Source organism: Schistocerca piceifrons, unplaced genomic scaffold, assembly GCF_021461385.2.
Source record: "Schistocerca piceifrons isolate TAMUIC-IGC-003096 unplaced genomic scaffold, iqSchPice1.1 HiC_scaffold_883, whole genome shotgun sequence".
Taxonomy (NCBI): domain Eukaryota; kingdom Metazoa; phylum Arthropoda; class Insecta; order Orthoptera; family Acrididae; genus Schistocerca; species Schistocerca piceifrons.
This window is the reverse complement of record NW_025729150.1, coordinates 663,060-681,235: the sequence shown is the minus strand read 5'-3', so window position 1 is coordinate 681,235 and position 18,176 is coordinate 663,060. Positions and strand designations below refer to the sequence as shown.

The following is an 18,176-nucleotide window of genomic DNA, read 5'->3' as shown; positions in this document are numbered from 1 at the left end:
TGTTTCACCGTCAATACGAAGGTCCTAGGGATACAGTAAACCTGAAGTGGAGCATCGGAATCTAAAAGTAGTCTCACAGGAAAGGTTCAAATCATAGACAGGAAGAAGAGTCAGTCTTCTTGTACTTAAGTTGGCATTGTGCCTTTTGTATTTAATTCCGATGCAATATCTGTGTTTCGTCGTCAATAAGAAGGTCCAAGGGATACAGCAAACCTGCAGTGGGCCATCTGAATCTAAAACCGGACTCACAGGAAAGGTTCAAATCATAGACAGTAAGATGTGTCAGTCATCTCGTACTTATGTTGGCATCGTGCCTTTTGTATTTAAATCCGAAGCAATTTATGTGATTAATCGTCAGTGAGAAGGTCCAAGGGATACAGTAAACTTTAAGTGAAGCATCGGATTCCAAAACTTGTCTCACAGGAAAGGTTCAAAGCATAGACAGTAAGAAGAGACATTCCTCTTGTACTTATGTCGGCATTGTGCCCTTTGTATTTAATTCCGATGCAATTTCTGTTTTTCATTGTCAATAAGAAAGTCCAAGGGATACAGTAAACCTAAGGTGAAGCATCGGAATCGAAAACTGGTCTCACAGGAAACGTTCAAATCATAGACAGTAAGAAGAGTCAGTCTTCTTGTACTCATGTCGGCATTGTGCCTTATGTGTTTAATTCCGATGCAATTTCTGTGTTTCATCGGCAATAAGAAGTTCCAAGGGATACAGTTAACTTGAACTGAAGCATCGGAATCTAAAACTGGTCTCACAGGATGGGCTCAAAACGTAGACAGTTAGAAGAGTTACCTTTCTTGTCCTTAAGTCGGCAATCTGCCTTTTGTATTTAATTGCGATGCAATTTCCGTGTTTCATCGTCAATAAGAAGGTTCAAGGGATACAGTAAACCTGAAGTGAAGCATCGGAATCTAAAACTGGTCTCACAGGAATGGTTTAAAGCATGGACAGTTAGAAGGGACATTCCTCTTGTACTTAAGTAGGCATCGTGCTTTTGTATTTAATTGCGATGCTATTTCTGTGATTCATCCTCCATAAGAAGGACCAAGGGATGCAGTAAAAATAAAGTGAAGCAACGGAATCTAAAACTGGTCTCACAGGAAAGTTTCAAATCATAGAATGAAAGAAGAGTCAGTCCTCTTGTACTTAAGCCGGCATTGTGCCTTTGTTTTTAATTCCGTTGATATTTCTGTGTTTCATCGTGAATAAGAAGGTCCAAGAATACAGTAAACTTGAAGTCAAGCATCGGAATCTGAAATTGGTCTCACAGGACAGGTTCAAATTATAGAATGTAAGAAGAGTCAGTCCTCTCGTTCTTAAGTCGGCATTGTCCCCTTGTATTTAATTCCGATGCAATATCTCTGCTTCATCGTCAATAAGAAGGTCCAAGGGATACAGTAAGCCTGAAGTGAAGCATCGGACTCTAAAACTCGTCTCACAGGAATGGTTCAAAACATCGACTGTAAGAAGAGTGTCTTCTTGTCCTTAAGTCGGCATTGTGCGTTTTGTATTTAATTCCGATCAAATTTCTGTGTTTCATCGAAAATAAGAAGGTCCAAGGGTTACAGTAAACCTAAAGTGAAGCATCGGAATCTAAATCTAGTCTCACAGGAAAGGCTCAAATCATAGACCGTGAGAAGAGTCAGTCTTCTTGTACTAAAGTCGACAATCTGCATTTGGATTTAATTCCGATGCAATTTCTGTGTTCATCGTCAATAAGAAGGTCCAAGGGATCCAGTAAACCTGAAGTAAGGCATCGGAATCTACAATCGGTCCCACAGGAAGGGTTCAAATCATAGACAGTAAGAAGAGTCAGTCTTCTTGTACTTAAGTCCGCATTGTGCCTTATGTCTTTATTTGCGATGCAATATCTGTGTTTCATCGTCGAGAAGAAGGTCCAAGGGATCCAATAAACCTGATGTGATGCATCGGAGTCTAGAACTGGTCTCACAGGTAATGTTCATATAATGGACAGTAAGAAGAGTCAGTCTTCTTGTCCCTAAGTCAGCAACATGACTTTTGTATTTAATTCCGATGCAGTATCTGTGCTTCATAGTCAATAAGATGGTCCAATGTATACAGTAAACCTGAAGTGAAACATCGGAATTTAAAACCGGTCCCACAGGAAAGGTTCAAAACATAGACAGTTAGAAGAGTCAGTCTTCTTGTACTTAAGTCGGCATTAAGCCCTTAGTATGTAATTCCGATGCAATTTCTGTGTTTCATCGTCATTAAAATTGTCCAAAGGAAACAGCAAACCTGAAGTGAAGCATCGGAATCTGAAGCGGGCCTCACAGGAAGGTTCAAACCATAGAGAGTAAGATGAGTCAGTCTTCTTGTACTGAAGTCAAAATTGTGCATTTATATTTAATTCCGATGCAATTTCTGTGTTCCATCGTCAATAAGAAGTTCCAAGGGATACAGTTAACTTGAAGTGAAGCATCGGAATCTAAAACTGGTCTCACAGGATGGGCTCAAAACGTAGACAGTTAGAAGAGTTAGACTTCTTGTCCTTAAATCGGCAATCTGCCTTTTGTATTTAATTCCGATGCAATTTCTGTGTTTCATCGTCAATAAGAAGGTTCAAGGGATACAGTAAACCTGAAGTGAAGCATCGGAATCTAAAACTGGTCTCACAGGATAGGCTCAAAACGTAGACAGTAAGAAGAGTTAGTCTTCTTGTACTTAAGTCGGCAATCTGCCTTTTGTATTTAATTCCGATGCAATTTCGGTGTTTCATCGTCAATAAGAAGGTCCAAGGGATACAGTAAACCTGAAGTGAAGCATCGGAATCTAAAACTGGTCTCACAGGAATGGTTCAAAGCATAGACAGTAAGAAGAGACATTCCTCTTGTACTTAATTCGGCATCGTGCCTTTTCTATTTAATTGCGATGCAATTTCTGTGTTTCATCGTCCATAAGAAGGTCCAAGGGATACAGTAAAAACTGGTCTCACAGGAAAGGTTCAAATCATAGAATGAAAGAAGGATCAGTCCTCTTGTACTTAAGTCGTCATTGTGCAATTTGTTTCTAATTCCGTTGAAATTTCTGTGTTTCATCGTCAATAAGAGGGTCCAAGAATACAGCAAACCTGAAGTCAAGCATCGGAATCTGAAATTGGTTTCACAGGACAGGTTCAAATTATAGAATGTAAGAAGAGTCAGTCCTCTCGTACTTAAGTCGCCAATGTCCCCTTGGTATTTAATTCCGATGCAATTTCTCTGTTTCATCGTCAATAAGAAGGTCCAAGGGATACAGTAAGCCTGAAGTGAAGCATCGGACTCTAAAACTTGTCCCACAGGAAAGGTTCAAAACATCGACAGTAAGAAGAGTCTGTCTTCCTGTACTTAACCCTTTAATGCATACTGTAGCTGATAAGCTACAGACCTCATTCCTTCGATTTATTCCATATGGAGAAACATTTTCGATCAAATTCGTTATGTAGCTAAGTGTATACACTCCGCTGCAGTTTGTAGCAGTTCTCCATAGCGATCATAGATGGCAGGACGAGCTGAAGCAGTTCGACAGTGAGCTGTGTGGACGTACTGCCAAGTGTGTGTTTTGGCGGAAAGTTGAGGTGTGTTTTTGGTGTTTGTGCACTGATTTCTGGGTTTAAAAATTACTTTTTCATTTTGAAAACGTAAGTAGATATGGTGTAAACAGTTAATTCGAGTGTCTTTGCAATAGATTTGAAATGAGGCCTTGTTTTGTGTATGTAGCTTATCAGCTACATTTTTCATTTACTGCATTTCAGGCGCTGACGTAAAAATGTCTCGAAAGGGTCAAGAAGAAATGCTTATGGAATGGTTAGAGATTCCACTAAGCAGTGATGACGATCTTGAGTGTTTCTCTGACGATTCCATTCAGGATGAGACATATGTTGCTCCAGAATCTGTTGATTGTGATAGTGACAGTAGTGACGAAGAAAGTCAAGTACCAGTAATTAGGACTGAAGATGTTTCTGGAACAATACAGTCTGATGTTATAATGAAGGAATCGACGTCACAGTTGTTTGATAATGCTCTGAAACTGCCATGCAGCAGCAAAAATGTTACCAAAAACAGCAGGAGTGTGGTTTGGAAAGATAAACAGTTGATTATTCCCGAACTGCAGTCAACATTTCGTGGCAGTACTTCGTTACCAGAAGAAGTAATAAACTTAAATACTCCATACCAATTCTTCAAACATATATTTCCATCTTAATTGTTTGATCTAATTGTCGAAGAGTCTCATAGATACAGTGTGCAGTGTAATCCTGATAGACCAATAGATTTATCCTGTGATGACATAAAAAAATTTATAGGCATCTGTCTCGTAATGTCAATAGTTCATGTACCTAATACGAGGGATTACTTGCGAGAACTTACTGGTACTTATCTGATCTAGATAACAATGACAGTGAATCAGTATGAGCAAATACGTAAGTTTCTTCACTTCAATGACAACAGTGCAATGATACCCAGGGGTGAAAAAGGTCATGATAGACTCTTCAAGATAAGACCCATAATAGAATTGATGAGATCTCGGTTTCAAACAATACCTGTTGAGGAGTGTGTTTCTGTTGATGAACAGATATTTTCAACAAAGGCTAGAAGTTATTTGAAACAATACATGCCAAACAAGCCTCATAAATATGGATACAAATTATTTGTTATTAGTGGCATATCTGGTTATGCCTACGATTTTGAGATTTTCACTGGAGATGAAAATGAACCAGAAAAAAGAGTGACTCGGGAGGAGGACTTGGGAGCAAGTGCAAATGTTGTAGTTCGACTCAGTAGGATACTACCAAGAAATATGAACCACAAACTGTACTGTGACAATTATTAGACAAGTCTGCCACTGCTTGTATGGTTACATAAACAAGGAATTTACTCACTTGGGACAGTCAGAAGAAACAGAGTGCCAGACTGCAAGCTCCCTTCAGAAGCTGAGCTGAAGAAAATGGCACGAGGTGCATCAGTAGAGCGCGTCGCTACAGTGGATGGTGTCGACATATCAAATGTAGTGTGGAAAGATAACAAGAGTGTGATGTTGCTTTCCACACTTGCTGGACAGCAGCCTATTCATGAAGCAGGGAGGTATGACAAAAAAACAAAGTCAAGAATAACAATACCTTGTCCACAAATAATTAAGCTCTACAATAAACATATGGGAGGTGTTGACCTTCTTGACAGCATAATGGGTCGACATAAAATTCTTGTGAAAAGTCGAAAATGGTATATAAGATTGCTTTACCATCTCCTGGACATGGGAGTAGTCAATTCCTGGCCGTTGTATAGGAGAGTAGCAGAAACCAAAGGGATTAGGAGAACTATGAAACTCTCCGAATTTCGAATGGAAATTGCTCACTGTTTGTGTCGCTCAGGTCAAACTTCAGCAAAACGTGGAAGGCCAAGTAATGAACTCGAAAACCAAATACAAGCTAAGAAGACAAAGGGGCCCACAGCACATGTACCTCCACAAGATGTAAGGCTGGATCAAGTAGGTCACCTGCCTTCGTACTTGCAAGTGAGACGGAGGTGCAAAATGCCAGGATGCAAGGGATTTTCCTGGGTTCAGTGTAATAAATGTGCAGTTGCATTGTGTTTGCACAAACAAAAGAACTGTTTTCAAACTTTTCATGTAAAGTGATTATCACATGCCTGGGTACAAACCTGTTGGAACTAGATACCTTATTGTTCATATATAAAAGTGTATAAAATATACAATAAATGATCAATATTTACAACATTAATGTACTATTTATTATTTTAGGATTTTTCCCTTCCTATACAGAGTATTTAATCATAATCAACAATTAAATTACGAGAGAATTGGTCAAAATTGAGGGAGCAATATAAGCACATTTATTGTGGCTTGTAAGGTGTTAACTCAAAATGTAGCTGCTCAGCTACAAAGCGATTTCCAACAATAGTGCTATGTTAATTTAATTTAAAAAAATTTACAATACTTTTTTTCGAAATGTAGGCACTATAAACTAAATACGGTAATTTTTACAGCTTGAAATAAAAAATCATTCATTTAAGGGTTAAGTCGGCATTGTGCCTTTTGTATTTAATTCCGATCAAATTTCTGTGTTTCATCGTAAATAAGAAAGTCCAAGGGTTACAGTAAATCTAAAGTGAAGCATCGGAATCTAAATCTGGTCCCACAGGAACGGCTCAAAACATAGGCAGTAAGAAGAGTCAGTCTTCTTGTACTTAAGTCGGCATTGTGCGTTTTGTATTTAATTTCGATGCAGTTTCTGTGTTTCATCGGCATTAAGAAGGTCCAAGGGATACAGTATACCTGAAGTGAAACATTGGAATCTAAAACTGGTATCACAGCAAAGGTTCAAATTATAGAATGAAAGAAGGGTCAGTCCTCTTGTACTTAAGTCGTCATTGTGCCATTTGTTTTTAATTCCGTTGAAATTTCTGTGTTTCATCGTCAATAAGAAGGTCCAAGAATACAGTAAACCTGAAGTCAAGCATCGGAATCTGAAATTGGTTTCACAGGACAGGTTCAGATTATAGAATGTAAGAAGAGTCAGTCCTCTCGTACTTAAGTCGGCAGTGTCCCCTTGGTATTTAATTCTGATGCAATTTCTCTGTTTTATCGTCAATAAGAAGGTCCAAGGGATACAGTAAGCCTGAAGTGAAGCATCGGACTCTAAAACTTGTCCCACAGGAAAGATTCAAAACATCGACAGTAAGAAGAGTCTGTCTTCTTGCACTTAACCCTTTAATGCATACTGTAGCTGATAAGCTACAGACCTCATTTCTGTGTTTCATCGTCAATAAGAAGGTCCAAGAATACAGTAAACCTGAAGTCAAGCATCGGAATCTGAAATTGGTCTCACAGGACAGGTTCAAAATATAGAATCTAAGAAGAGTCAGTCCTCTCGTACTTAAGTCGGCATTGTCCCCTTGGTATTTAATTCCGATGCAATTTCTCTGTTTCATCGTCAATAAGAAGGTCCAAGGGATGCAGTAAGCCTGAAGTGAAGCATCGGACTCTAAAACTCGTCTCACAGGAAAGGTTCAAAACTTCGACAGTAAGAAGAGTCTGTCTTCCTGTACTTAACCCTTTAATGCATACTGTAGCTGATAAGCTACAGACCTCATTCCTTCGATTTATTCCATATGGAGAAACATTTTCGATCAAATTCGTTATGTAGCTAAGTGTATACACTCCGCTGCAGTTTGTAGCAGTTCTCCATTGCGATCATAGATGGCAGGACGAGCTGAAGCAGTTCGACAGTGAGCTGTGTGGACATACTGCCAAGTGTGTGTTTTGGCGGAATGTTGAGGTGTGTTTTTGGTGTTTGTGCACTGATTTCTGGGTTTAAAAATTACTTTTTCATTTTGAAAACGTAAGTAGATATGGTGTAAACAGTTAATTCGAGTGTCTTTGCAATAGATTTGAAATGAGACCTTGTTTTGTGTATGTAGCTTATCAGCTACATTTTTCATTTACTGCATTTCAGGCGCTGACGTAAAAATGTCTCGAAAGGGTCAAGAAGAAATGCTTATGGAATGGTTAGAGATTCCACTAAGCAGTGATGACGATCTTGAGTGTTTCTCTGACGATTCCATTCAGGATGAGACATATGTTGCTCCAGAATCTGTTGATTGTGATAGTGACAGTAGTGATGAAGAAAGTCAAGTACCAGTAATTAGGACTGAAGATGTTTCTGGAACAATACAATCTGATGTTATAAAGAAGGAATCGACGTCACAGTTGTTTGATAATGCTCTGAAACTGCCATGCAGCAGCAAAAATGTTACCAAAAACAGCAGGAGTGTGGTTTGGAAAGATAAACAGTTGATTATTCCCGAACTGCAGTCAACATTTCATGGCAGTACTTCGTTACCAGAAGAAGTAATAAACTTAAATACTCCATACCAATTCTTCAAACATATATTTCCATCTTAATTGTTTGATCTAATTGTCGAAGAGTCTCATAGATACAGTGTGCAGTGTAATCCTGATAGACCAATAGATTTATCCTGTGATGACATAAAAAAATTTATAGGCATCTGTCTCGTAATGTCAATAGTTCATGTACCTAATACGAGGGATTACTGGCGAGAAATTACTGGTACTTATCTGATCTAGACAACAATGACAGTGAATCAGTATGAGCAAATACGTAAGTTTCTTCACTTCAATGACAACAGTGCAATGATACCCAGGGGTGAAAAAGGTCATGATAGACTCTTCAAGATAAGACCCATAATAGAATTGATGAGATCTCGGTTTCAAACAATACCTGTTGAGGAGTGTGTTTCTGTTGATGAACAGATATGTTCAACAAAGGCTAGAAGTTATTCGAAACAATACATGCCAAACAAGCCTCATAAATATGGATACAAATTATTTGTTATTAGTGGCATATCTGGTTATGCCTACGATTTTGAGATTTTCACTGGAGATGAAAATGAACCAGAAAAAGAGTGACTCGGGAGGAAGACTTGGGAGCAAGTGCAAATGTTGTAGTTCGACTCAGTAGGATACTACCAAGAAATATGAACCACAAACTGTACTGTGACAATTATTAGACAAGTCTGCCACTGCTTGTATGGTTACATATACAAGGAATTTACTCACTTGGGACAGTCAGAAGAAACAGAGTGCCAGACTGCAAGCTCCCTTCAGAAGCTGAGCTGAAGAAAATGGCACGAGGTGCATCAGTAGAGCGCGTCGCAACAGTGGATGGTGTCGACATATCAAATGTAGTGTGGAAAGATAACAAGAGTGTGATGTTGCTTTCTACACTTGCTGGACAGCAGCCTATTCATGAAGCAGGGAGGTATGACAAAAAAACAAAGTCAAGAATAACAATACCTTGTCCACAAATAATTAAGCTCTACAATAAACATATGGGAGGTGTTGACCTTCTTGACAGCATAATGGGTCGACATAAAATTCTTGTGAAAAGTCGAAAATGGTATATAAGATTGCTTTACCATCTCCTGGACATGGGAGTAGTCAATTCCTGGCCGTTGTATAGGAGAGTAGCAGAAACCAAAGGGATTAGGAGAACTATGAAACTCTCCGAATTTCGAATGGAAATTGCTCACTGTTTGTGTCGCTCAGGTCAAACTTCAGCAAAACGTGGAAGGCCAAGTAATGAACTCGAAAACCAAATACAAGCTAAGAAGACAAAGGGGCCCACAGCACATGTACCTCCACAAGATGTAAGGCTGGATCAAGTAGGTCACCTGCCTTCGTACTTGCAAGTGAGACGGAGGTGCAAAATGCCAGGATGCAAGGGATTTTCCTGGGTTCAGTGTAATAAATGTGCAGTTGCATTGTGTTTGCACAAACAAAAGAACTGTTTTCAAACTTTTCATGTAAAGTGATTATCACATGCCTGGGTACAAACCTGTTGGAACTAGATACCTTATTGTTCATATATAAAAGTGTATAAAATATACAATAAATGATCAATATTTACAACATTAATGTACTATTTATTATTTTAGGATTTTTCCCTTCCTATACAGAGTATTTAATCATAATCAACAATTAAATTACGAGAGAATTGGTCAAAATTGAGGGAGCAAAATAAGCACATTTATTGTGGCTTGTAAGGTGTTAACTCAAAATGTAGCTGCTCAGCTACAAAGCGATTTCCAACAATAGTGCTATGTTAATTTAATTTAAAAAAATTTACAATACTTTTTTTCGAAATGTAGGCACTATAAACTAAATACGGTAATTTTTACAGCTTGAAATAAAAAATCATTCATTTAAGGGTTAAGTCGGCATTGTGCCTTTTGTATTTAATTCCGATCAAATTTCTGTGTTTCATCGTAAATAAGAAAGTCCAAGGGTTACAGTAAATCTAAAGTGAAGCATCGGAATCTAAATCTGGTCCCACAGGAACGGCTCAAAACATAGGCAGTAAGAAGAGTCAGTCTTCTTGTACTTAAGTCGGCATTGTGCGTTTTGTATTTAATTTCGATGCAGTTTCTGTGTTTCATCGGCATTAAGAAGGTCCAAGGGATACAGTATACCTGAAGTGAAACATTGGAATCTAAAACTGGTATCACAGCAAAGGTTCAAATCATAGAATGAAAGAAGGGTCAGTCCTCTTGTACTTAAGTCGTCATTGTGCCATTTGTTTTTAATTCCGTTGAAATTTCTGTGTTTCATCGTCAATAAGAAGGTCCAAGAATACAGTAAACCTGAAATCAAGCATCGGAATCTGAAATTGGTTTCACAGGACAGGTTCAGATTATAGAATGTAAGAAGAGTCAGTCCTCTCGTACTTAAGTCGGCAGTGTCCCCTTGGTATTTAATTCCGATGCAATTTCTCTGTTTTATCGTCAATAAGAAGGTCCAAGGGATACAGTAAGCCTGAAGTGAAGCATCGGACTCTAAAACTTGTCCCACAGGAAAGATTCAAAACATCGACAGTAAGAAGAGTCTGTCTTCTTGCACTTAACCCTTTAATGCATACTGTAGCTGATAAGCTACAGACCTCATTTCTGTGTTTCGTCGTCAATAAGAAGGTCCAAGAATACAGTAAACCTGAAGTCAAGCATCGGAATCTGAAATTGGTCTCACAGGACAGGTTCAAAATATAGAATCTAAGAAGAGTCAGTCCTCTCGTACTTAAGTCGGCATTGTCCCCTTGGTATTTAATTCCGATGCAATTTCTCTGTTTCATCGTCAATAAGAAGGTCCAAGGGATGCAGTAAGCCTGAAGTGAAGCATCGGACTCTAAAACTCGTCTCACAGGAAAGGTTCAAAACTTCGACAGTAAGAAGAGTCTGTCTTCCTGTACTTAACCCTTTAATGCATACTGTAGCTGATAAGCTACAGACCTCATTCCTTCGATTTATTCCATATGGAGAAACATTTTCGATCAAATTCGTTATGTAGCTAAGTGTATACACTCCGCTGCAGTTTGTAGCAGTTCTCCATTGCGATCATAGATGGCAGGACGAGCTGAAGCAGTTCGACAGTGAGCTGTGTGGACATACTGCCAAGTGTGTGTTTTGGCGGAATGTTGAGGTGTGTTTTTGGTGTTTGTGCACTGATTTCTGGGTTTAAAAATTACTTTTTCATTTTGAAAACGTAAGTAGATATGGTGTAAACAGTTAATTCGAGTGTCTTTGCAATAGATTTGAAATGAGACCTTGTTTTGTGTATGTAGCTTATCAGCTACATTTTTCATTTACTGCATTTCAGGCGCTGACGTAAAAATGTCTCGAAAGGGTCAAGAAGAAATGCTTATGGAATGGTTAGAGATTCCACTAAGCAGTGATGACGATCTTGAGTGTTTCTCTGACGATTCCATTCAGGATGAGACATATGTTGCTCCAGAATCTGTTGATTGTGATAGTGACAGTAGTGATGAAGAAAGTCAAGTACCAGTAATTAGGACTGAAGATGTTTCTGGAACAATACAATCTGATGTTATAAAGAAGGAATCGACGTCACAGTTGTTTGATAATGCTCTGAAACTGCCATGCAGCAGCAAAAATGTTACCAAAAACAGCAGGAGTGTGGTTTGGAAAGATAAACAGTTGATTATTCCCGAACTGCAGTCAACATTTCATGGCAGTACTTCGTTACCAGAAGAAGTAATAAACTTAAATACTCCATACCAATTCTTCAAACATATATTTCCATCTTAATTGTTTGATCTAATTGTCGAAGAGTCTCATAGATACAGTGTGCAGTGTAATCCTGATAGACCAATAGATTTATCCTGTGATGACATAAAAAAATTTATAGGCATCTGTCTCGTAATGTCAATAGTTCATGTACCTAATACGAGGGATTACTGGCGAGAAATTACTGGTACTTATCTGATCTAGACAACAATGACAGTGAATCAGTATGAGCAAATACGTAAGTTTCTTCACTTCAATGACAACAGTGCAATGATACCCAGGGGTGAAAAAGGTCATGATAGACTCTTCAAGATAAGACCCATAATAGAATTGATGAGATCTCGGTTTCAAACAATACCTGTTGAGGAGTGTGTTTCTGTTGATGAACAGATATGTTCAACAAAGGCTAGAAGTTATTCGAAACAATACATGCCAAACAAGCCTCATAAATATGGATACAAATTATTTGTTATTAGTGGCATATCTGGTTATGCCTACGATTTTGAGATTTTCACTGGAGATGAAAATGAACCAGAAAAAGAGTGACTCGGGAGGAAGACTTGGGAGCAAGTGCAAATGTTGTAGTTCGACTCAGTAGGATACTACCAAGAAATATGAACCACAAACTGTACTGTGACAATTATTAGACAAGTCTGCCACTGCTTGTATGGTTACATATACAAGGAATTTACTCACTTGGGACAGTCAGAAGAAACAGAGTGCCAGACTGCAAGCTCCCTTCAGAAGCTGAGCTGAAGAAAATGGCACGAGGTGCATCAGTAGAGCGCGTCGCAACAGTGGATGGTGTCGACATATCAAATGTAGTGTGGAAAGATAACAAGAGTGTGATGTTGCTTTCTACACTTGCTGGACAGCAGCCTATTCATGAAGCAGGGAGGTATGACAAAAAAACAAAGTCAAGAATAACAATACCTTGTCCACAAATAATTAAGCTCTACAATAAACATATGGGAGGTGTTGACCTTCTTGACAGCATAATGGGTCGACATAAAATTCTTGTGAAAAGTCGAAAATGGTATATAAGATTGCTTTACCATCTCCTGGACATGGGAGTAGTCAATTCCTGGCCGTTGTATAGGAGAGTAGCAGAAACCAAAGGGATTAGGAGAACTATGAAACTCTCCGAATTTCGAATGGAAATTGCTCACTGTTTGTGTCGCTCAGGTCAAACTTCAGCAAAACGTGGAAGGCCAAGTAATGAACTCGAAAACCAAATACAAGCTAAGAAGACAAAGGGGCCCACAGCACATGTACCTCCACAAGATGTAAGGCTGGATCAAGTAGGTCACCTGCCTTCGTACTTGCAAGTGAGACGGAGGTGCAAAATGCCAGGATGCAAGGGATTTTCCTGGGTTCAGTGTAATAAATGTGCAGTTGCATTGTGTTTGCACAAACAAAAGAACTGTTTTCAAACTTTTCATGTAAAGTGATTATCACATGCCTGGGTACAAACCTGTTGGAACTAGATACCTTATTGTTCATATATAAAAGTGTATAAAATATACAATAAATGATCAATATTTACAACATTAATGTACTATTTATTATTTTAGGATTTTTCCCTTCCTATACAGAGTATTTAATCATAATCAACAATTAAATTACGAGAGAATTGGTCAAAATTGAGGGAGCAAAATAAGCACATTTATTGTGGCTTGTAAGGTGTTAACTCAAAATGTAGCTGCTCAGCTACAAAGCGATTTCCAACAATAGTGCTATGTTAATTTAATTTAAAAAAATTTACAATACTTTTTTTCGAAATGTAGGCACTATAAACTAAATACGGTAATTTTTACAGCTTGAAATAAAAAATCATTCATTTAAGGGTTAAGTCGGCATTGTGCCTTTTGTATTTAATTCCGATCAAATTTCTGTGTTTCATCGTAAATAAGAAAGTCCAAGGGTTACAGTAAATCTAAAGTGAAGCATCGGAATCTAAATCTGGTCCCACAGGAACGGCTCAAAACATAGGCAGTAAGAAGAGTCAGTCTTCTTGTACTTAAGTCGGCATTGTGCGTTTTGTATTTAATTTCGATGCAGTTTCTGTGTTTCATCGGCATTAAGAAGGTCCAAGGGATACAGTATACCTGAAGTGAAACATTGGAATCTAAAACTGGTATCACAGCAAAGGTTCAAATCATAGAATGAAAGAAGGGTCAGTCCTCTTGTACTTAAGTCGTCATTGTGCCATTTGTTTTTAATTCCGTTGAAATTTCTGTGTTTCATCGTCAATAAGAAGGTCCAAGAATACAGTAAACCTGAAATCAAGCATCGGAATCTGAAATTGGTTTCACAGGACAGGTTCAGATTATAGAATGTAAGAAGAGTCAGTCCTCTCGTACTTAAGTCGGCAGTGTCCCCTTGGTATTTAATTCCGATGCAATTTCTCTGTTTTATCGTCAATAAGAAGGTCCAAGGGATACAGTAAGCCTGAAGTGAAGCATCGGACTCTAAAACTCGTCTCACAGGAAAGGTTCAAAACATCGACAGTAAGAAGAGTCTGTCTTCCTGTACTTAACCCTTTAATGCATACTGTAGCTGATAAGCTACAGACCTCATTCCTTCGATTCATTCCATATGGAGAAACATTTTCGATCAAATTCGTTATGTAGCTAAGCGTATACACTCCGCTGCAGTTTGTAGCAGTTCTCCATTGCGATCATAGATGGCAGGACGAGCTGAAGCAGTTCGACAGTGAGCTGTGTGGACATACTGCCAAGTGTGTGTTTTGGCGGAATGTTGAGGTGTGTTTTTGGTGTTTGTGCACTGATTTCTGGGTTTAAAAATTACTTTTTCATTTTGAAAACGTAAGTAGATATGGTGTAAACAGTTAATTCGAGTGTCTTTGCAATAGATTTGAAATGAGACCTTGTTTTGTGTATGTAGCTTATCAGCTACATTTTTCATTTACTGCATTTCAGGCGCTGACGTAAAAATGTCTCGAAAGGGTCAAGAAGAAATGCTTATGGAATGGTTAGAGATTCCACTAAGCAGTGATGACGATCTTGAGTGTTTCTCTGACGATTCCATTCAGGATGAGACATATGTTGCTCCAGAATCTGTTGATTGTGATAGTGACAGTAGTGATGAAGAAAGTCAAGTACCAGTAATTAGGACTGAAGATGTTTCTGGAACAATACAATCTGATGTTATAAAGAAGGAATCGACGTCACAGTTGTTTGATAATGCTCTGAAACTGCCATGCAGCAGCAAAAATGTTACCAAAAACAGCAGGAGTGTGGTTTGGAAAGATAAACAGTTGATTATTCCCGAACTGCAGTCAACATTTCATGGCAGTACTTCGTTACCAGAAGAAGTAAAAAACTTAAATACTCCATACCAATTCTTCAAACATATATTTCCATCTTAATTGTTTGATCTAATTGTCGAAGAGTCTCATAGATACAGTGTGCAGTGTAATCCTGATAGACCAATAGATTTATCCTGTGATGACATAAAAAAATTTATAGGCATCTGTCTCGTAATGTCAATAGTTCATGTACCTAATACGAGGGATTACTGGCGAGAAATTACTGGTACTTATCTGATCTAGACAACAATGACAGTGAATCAGTATGAGCAAATACGTAAGTTTCTTCACTTCAATGACAACAGTGCAATGATACCCAGGGGTGAAAAAGGTCATGATAGACTCTTCAAGATAAGACCCATAATAGAATTGATGAGATCTCGGTTTCAAACAATACCTGTTGAGGAGTGTGTTTCTGTTGATGAACAGATATGTTCAACAAAGGCTAGAAGTTATTTGAAACAATACATGCCAAACAAGCCTCATAAATATGGATACAAATTATTTGTTATTAGTGGCATATCTGGTTATGCCTACGATTTTGAGATTTTCACTGGAGATGAAAATGAACCAGAAAAAAGAGTGACTCGGGAGGAAGACTTGGGAGCAAGTGCAAATGTTGTAGTTCGACTCAGTAGGATACTACCAAGAAATATGAACCACAAACTGTACTGTGACAATTATTAGACAAGTCTGCCACTGCTTGTATGGTTACATATACAAGGAATTTACTCACTTGGGACAGTCAGAAGAAACAGAGTGCCAGACTGCAAGCTCCCTTCAGAAGCTGAGCTGAAGAAAATGGCACGAGGTGCATCAGTAGAGCGCGTCGCAACAGTGGATGGTGTCGACATATCAAATGTAGTGTGGAAAGATAACAAGAGTGTGATGTTGCTTTCTACACTTGCTGGACAGCAGCCTATTCATGAAGCAGGGAGGTATGACAAAAAAACAAAGTCAAGAATAACAATACCTTGTCCACAAATAATTAAGCTCTACATTAAACATATGGGAGGTGTTGACCTTCTTGACAGCATAATGGGTCGACATAAAATTCTTGTGAAAAGTCGAAAATGGTATATAAGATTGCTTTACCATCTCCTGGACATGGGAGTAGTCAATTCCTGGCCGTTGTATAGGAGAGTAGCAGAAACCAAAGGGATTAGGAGAACTATGAAACTCTCCGAATTTCGAATGGAAATTGCTCACTGTTTGTGTCGCTCAGGTCAAACTTCAGCAAAACGTGGAAGGCCAAGTAATGAACTCGAAAACCAAATACAAGCTAAGAAGACAAAGGGGCCCACAGCACATGTACCTCCACAAGATGTAAGGCTGGATCAAGTAGGTCACCTGCCTTCGTACTTGCAAGTGAGACGGAGGTGCAAAATGCCAGGATGCAAGGGATTTTCCTGGGTTCAGTGTAATAAATGTGCAGTTGCATTGTGTTTGCACAAACAAAAGAACTGTTTTCAAACTTTTCATGTAAAGTGATTATCACATGCCTGGGTACAAACCTGTTGGAACTAGATACCTTATTGTTCATATATAAAAGTGTATAAAATATACAATAAATGATCAATATTTACAACATTAATGTACTATTTATTATTTTAGGATTTTTCCCTTCCTATACAGAGTATTTAATCATAATCAACAATTAAATTACGAGAGAATTGGTCAAAATTGAGGGAGCAAAATAAGCACATTTATTGTGGCTTGTAAGGTGTTAACTCAAAATGTAGCTGCTCAGCTACAAAGCGATTTCCAACAATAGTGCTATGTTAATTTAATTTAAAAAAATTTACAATACTTTTTTTCGAAATGTAGGCACTATAAACTAAATACGGTAATTTTTACAGCTTGAAATAAAAAATCATTCATTTAAGGGTTAAGTCGGCATTGTGCCTTTTGTATTTAATTCCGATCAAATTTCTGTGTTTCATCGTAAATAAGAAAGTCCAAGGGTTACAGTAAATCTAAAGTGAAGCATCGGAATCTAAATCTGGTCCCACAGGAACGGCTCAAAACATAGGCAGTAAGAAGAGTCAGTCTTCTTGTACTTAAGTCGGCATTGTGCGTTTTGTATTTAATTTCGATGCAGTTTCTGTGTTTCATCGGCATTAAGAAGGTCCAAGGGATACAGTATACCTGAAGTGAAACATTGGAATCTAAAACTGGTATCACAGCAAAGGTTCAAATCATAGAATGAAAGAAGGGTCAGTCCTCTTGTACTTAAGTCGTCATTGTGCCATTTGTTTTTAATTCCGTTGAAATTTCTGTGTTTCATCGTCAATAAGAAGGTCCAAGAATACAGTAAACCTGAAATCAAGCATCGGAATCTGAAATTGGTTTCACAGGACAGGTTCAGATTATAGAATGTAAGAAGAGTCAGTCCTCTCGTACTTAAGTCGGCAGTGTCCCCTTGGTATTTAATTCCGATGCAATTTCTCTGTTTTATCGTCAATAAGAAGGTCCAAGGGATACAGTAAGCCTGAAGTGAAGCATCGGACTCTAAAACTTGTCCCACAGGAAAGATTCAAAACATCGACAGTAAGAAGAGTCTGTCTTCTTACACTTAACCCTTTAATGCATACTGTAGCTGATAAGCTACAGACCTCATTTCTGTGTTTCGTCGTCAATAAGAAGGTCCAAGAATACAGTAAACCTGAAGTCAAGCATCGGAATCTGAAATTGGTCTCACAGGACAGGTTCAAAATATAGAATCTAAGAAGAGTCAGTCCTCTCGTACTTAAGTCGGCATTGTCCCCTTGGTATTTAATTCCGATGCAATTTCTCTGTTTCATCGTCAATAAGAAGGTCCAAGGGATACAGTAAGCCTGAAGTGAAGCATCGGACTCTAAAACTCGTCTCACAGGAAAGGTTCAAAACATCGACAGTAAGAAGAGTCTGTCTTCCTGTACTTAACCCTTTAATGCATACTGTAGCTGATAAGCTACAGACCTCATTCCTTCGATTTATTCCATATGGAGAAACATTTTCGATCAAATTCGTTATGTAGCTAAGCGTATACACTCCGCTGCAGTTTGTAGCAGTTCTCCATTGCGATCATAGATGGCAGGACGAGCTGAAGCAGTTCGACAGTGAGCTGTGTGGACATACTGCCAAGTGTGTGTTTTGGCGGAATGTTGAGGTGTGTTTTTGGTGTTTGTGCACTGATTTCTGGGTTTAAAAATTACTTTTTCATTTTGAAAACGTAAGT

The 18,176-nt window shown here is 38.4% G+C and overlaps 2 protein-coding genes across 2 annotated transcripts; both read left to right on the top strand.

The window, feature by feature from the left end:
* The first annotated feature begins 4,402 nt into the window (after positions 1-4,402).
* Positions 4,403-7,493, top strand: LOC124771056 (piggyBac transposable element-derived protein 2-like). The gene is made up of 4 exons (XM_047249280.1): positions 4,403-4,787; positions 4,878-5,521; positions 7,173-7,304; positions 7,482-7,493. Exons 1-4 carry the CDS (start codon positions 4,403-4,405, stop codon positions 7,491-7,493), a joined length of 1,173 nt encoding a protein of 390 aa, XP_047105236.1.
* A 7,712-nt stretch (positions 7,494-15,205) lies between these two features.
* LOC124771055 (piggyBac transposable element-derived protein 2-like) lies at positions 15,206-16,600 on the top strand. The gene is made up of 3 exons (XM_047249279.1): positions 15,206-15,590; positions 15,681-16,324; positions 16,571-16,600. Exons 1-3 carry the CDS (start codon positions 15,206-15,208, stop codon positions 16,598-16,600), a joined length of 1,059 nt encoding a protein of 352 aa, XP_047105235.1.
* The last annotated feature ends 1,576 nt before the right edge of the window (positions 16,601-18,176 follow it).

Excerpts from the sequence above, each read along its gene's own strand:
- LOC124771056 (XM_047249280.1), top strand. The coding sequence starts at position 4,403 with ATGACAGTGAATCAGTATGAGCAAATACGTAAGTTTCTTCACTTCAAT. Across the intron at positions 4,788-4,877 it reads AAATGTTGTAGTTCGACTCA|GAATTTACTCACTTGGGACA; the intron begins GTAGGATACTAC and ends TACATAAACAAG. Across the intron at positions 5,522-7,172 it reads ACCTGCCTTCGTACTTGCAA|CTAAGTGTATACACTCCGCT; the intron begins GTGAGACGGAGG and ends TTCGTTATGTAG.
- LOC124771055 (XM_047249279.1), top strand. The coding sequence starts at position 15,206 with ATGACAGTGAATCAGTATGAGCAAATACGTAAGTTTCTTCACTTCAAT. Across the intron at positions 15,591-15,680 it reads AAATGTTGTAGTTCGACTCA|GAATTTACTCACTTGGGACA; the intron begins GTAGGATACTAC and ends TACATATACAAG. Across the intron at positions 16,325-16,570 it reads ACCTGCCTTCGTACTTGCAA|GATTTTTCCCTTCCTATACA; the intron begins GTGAGACGGAGG and ends TTATTATTTTAG.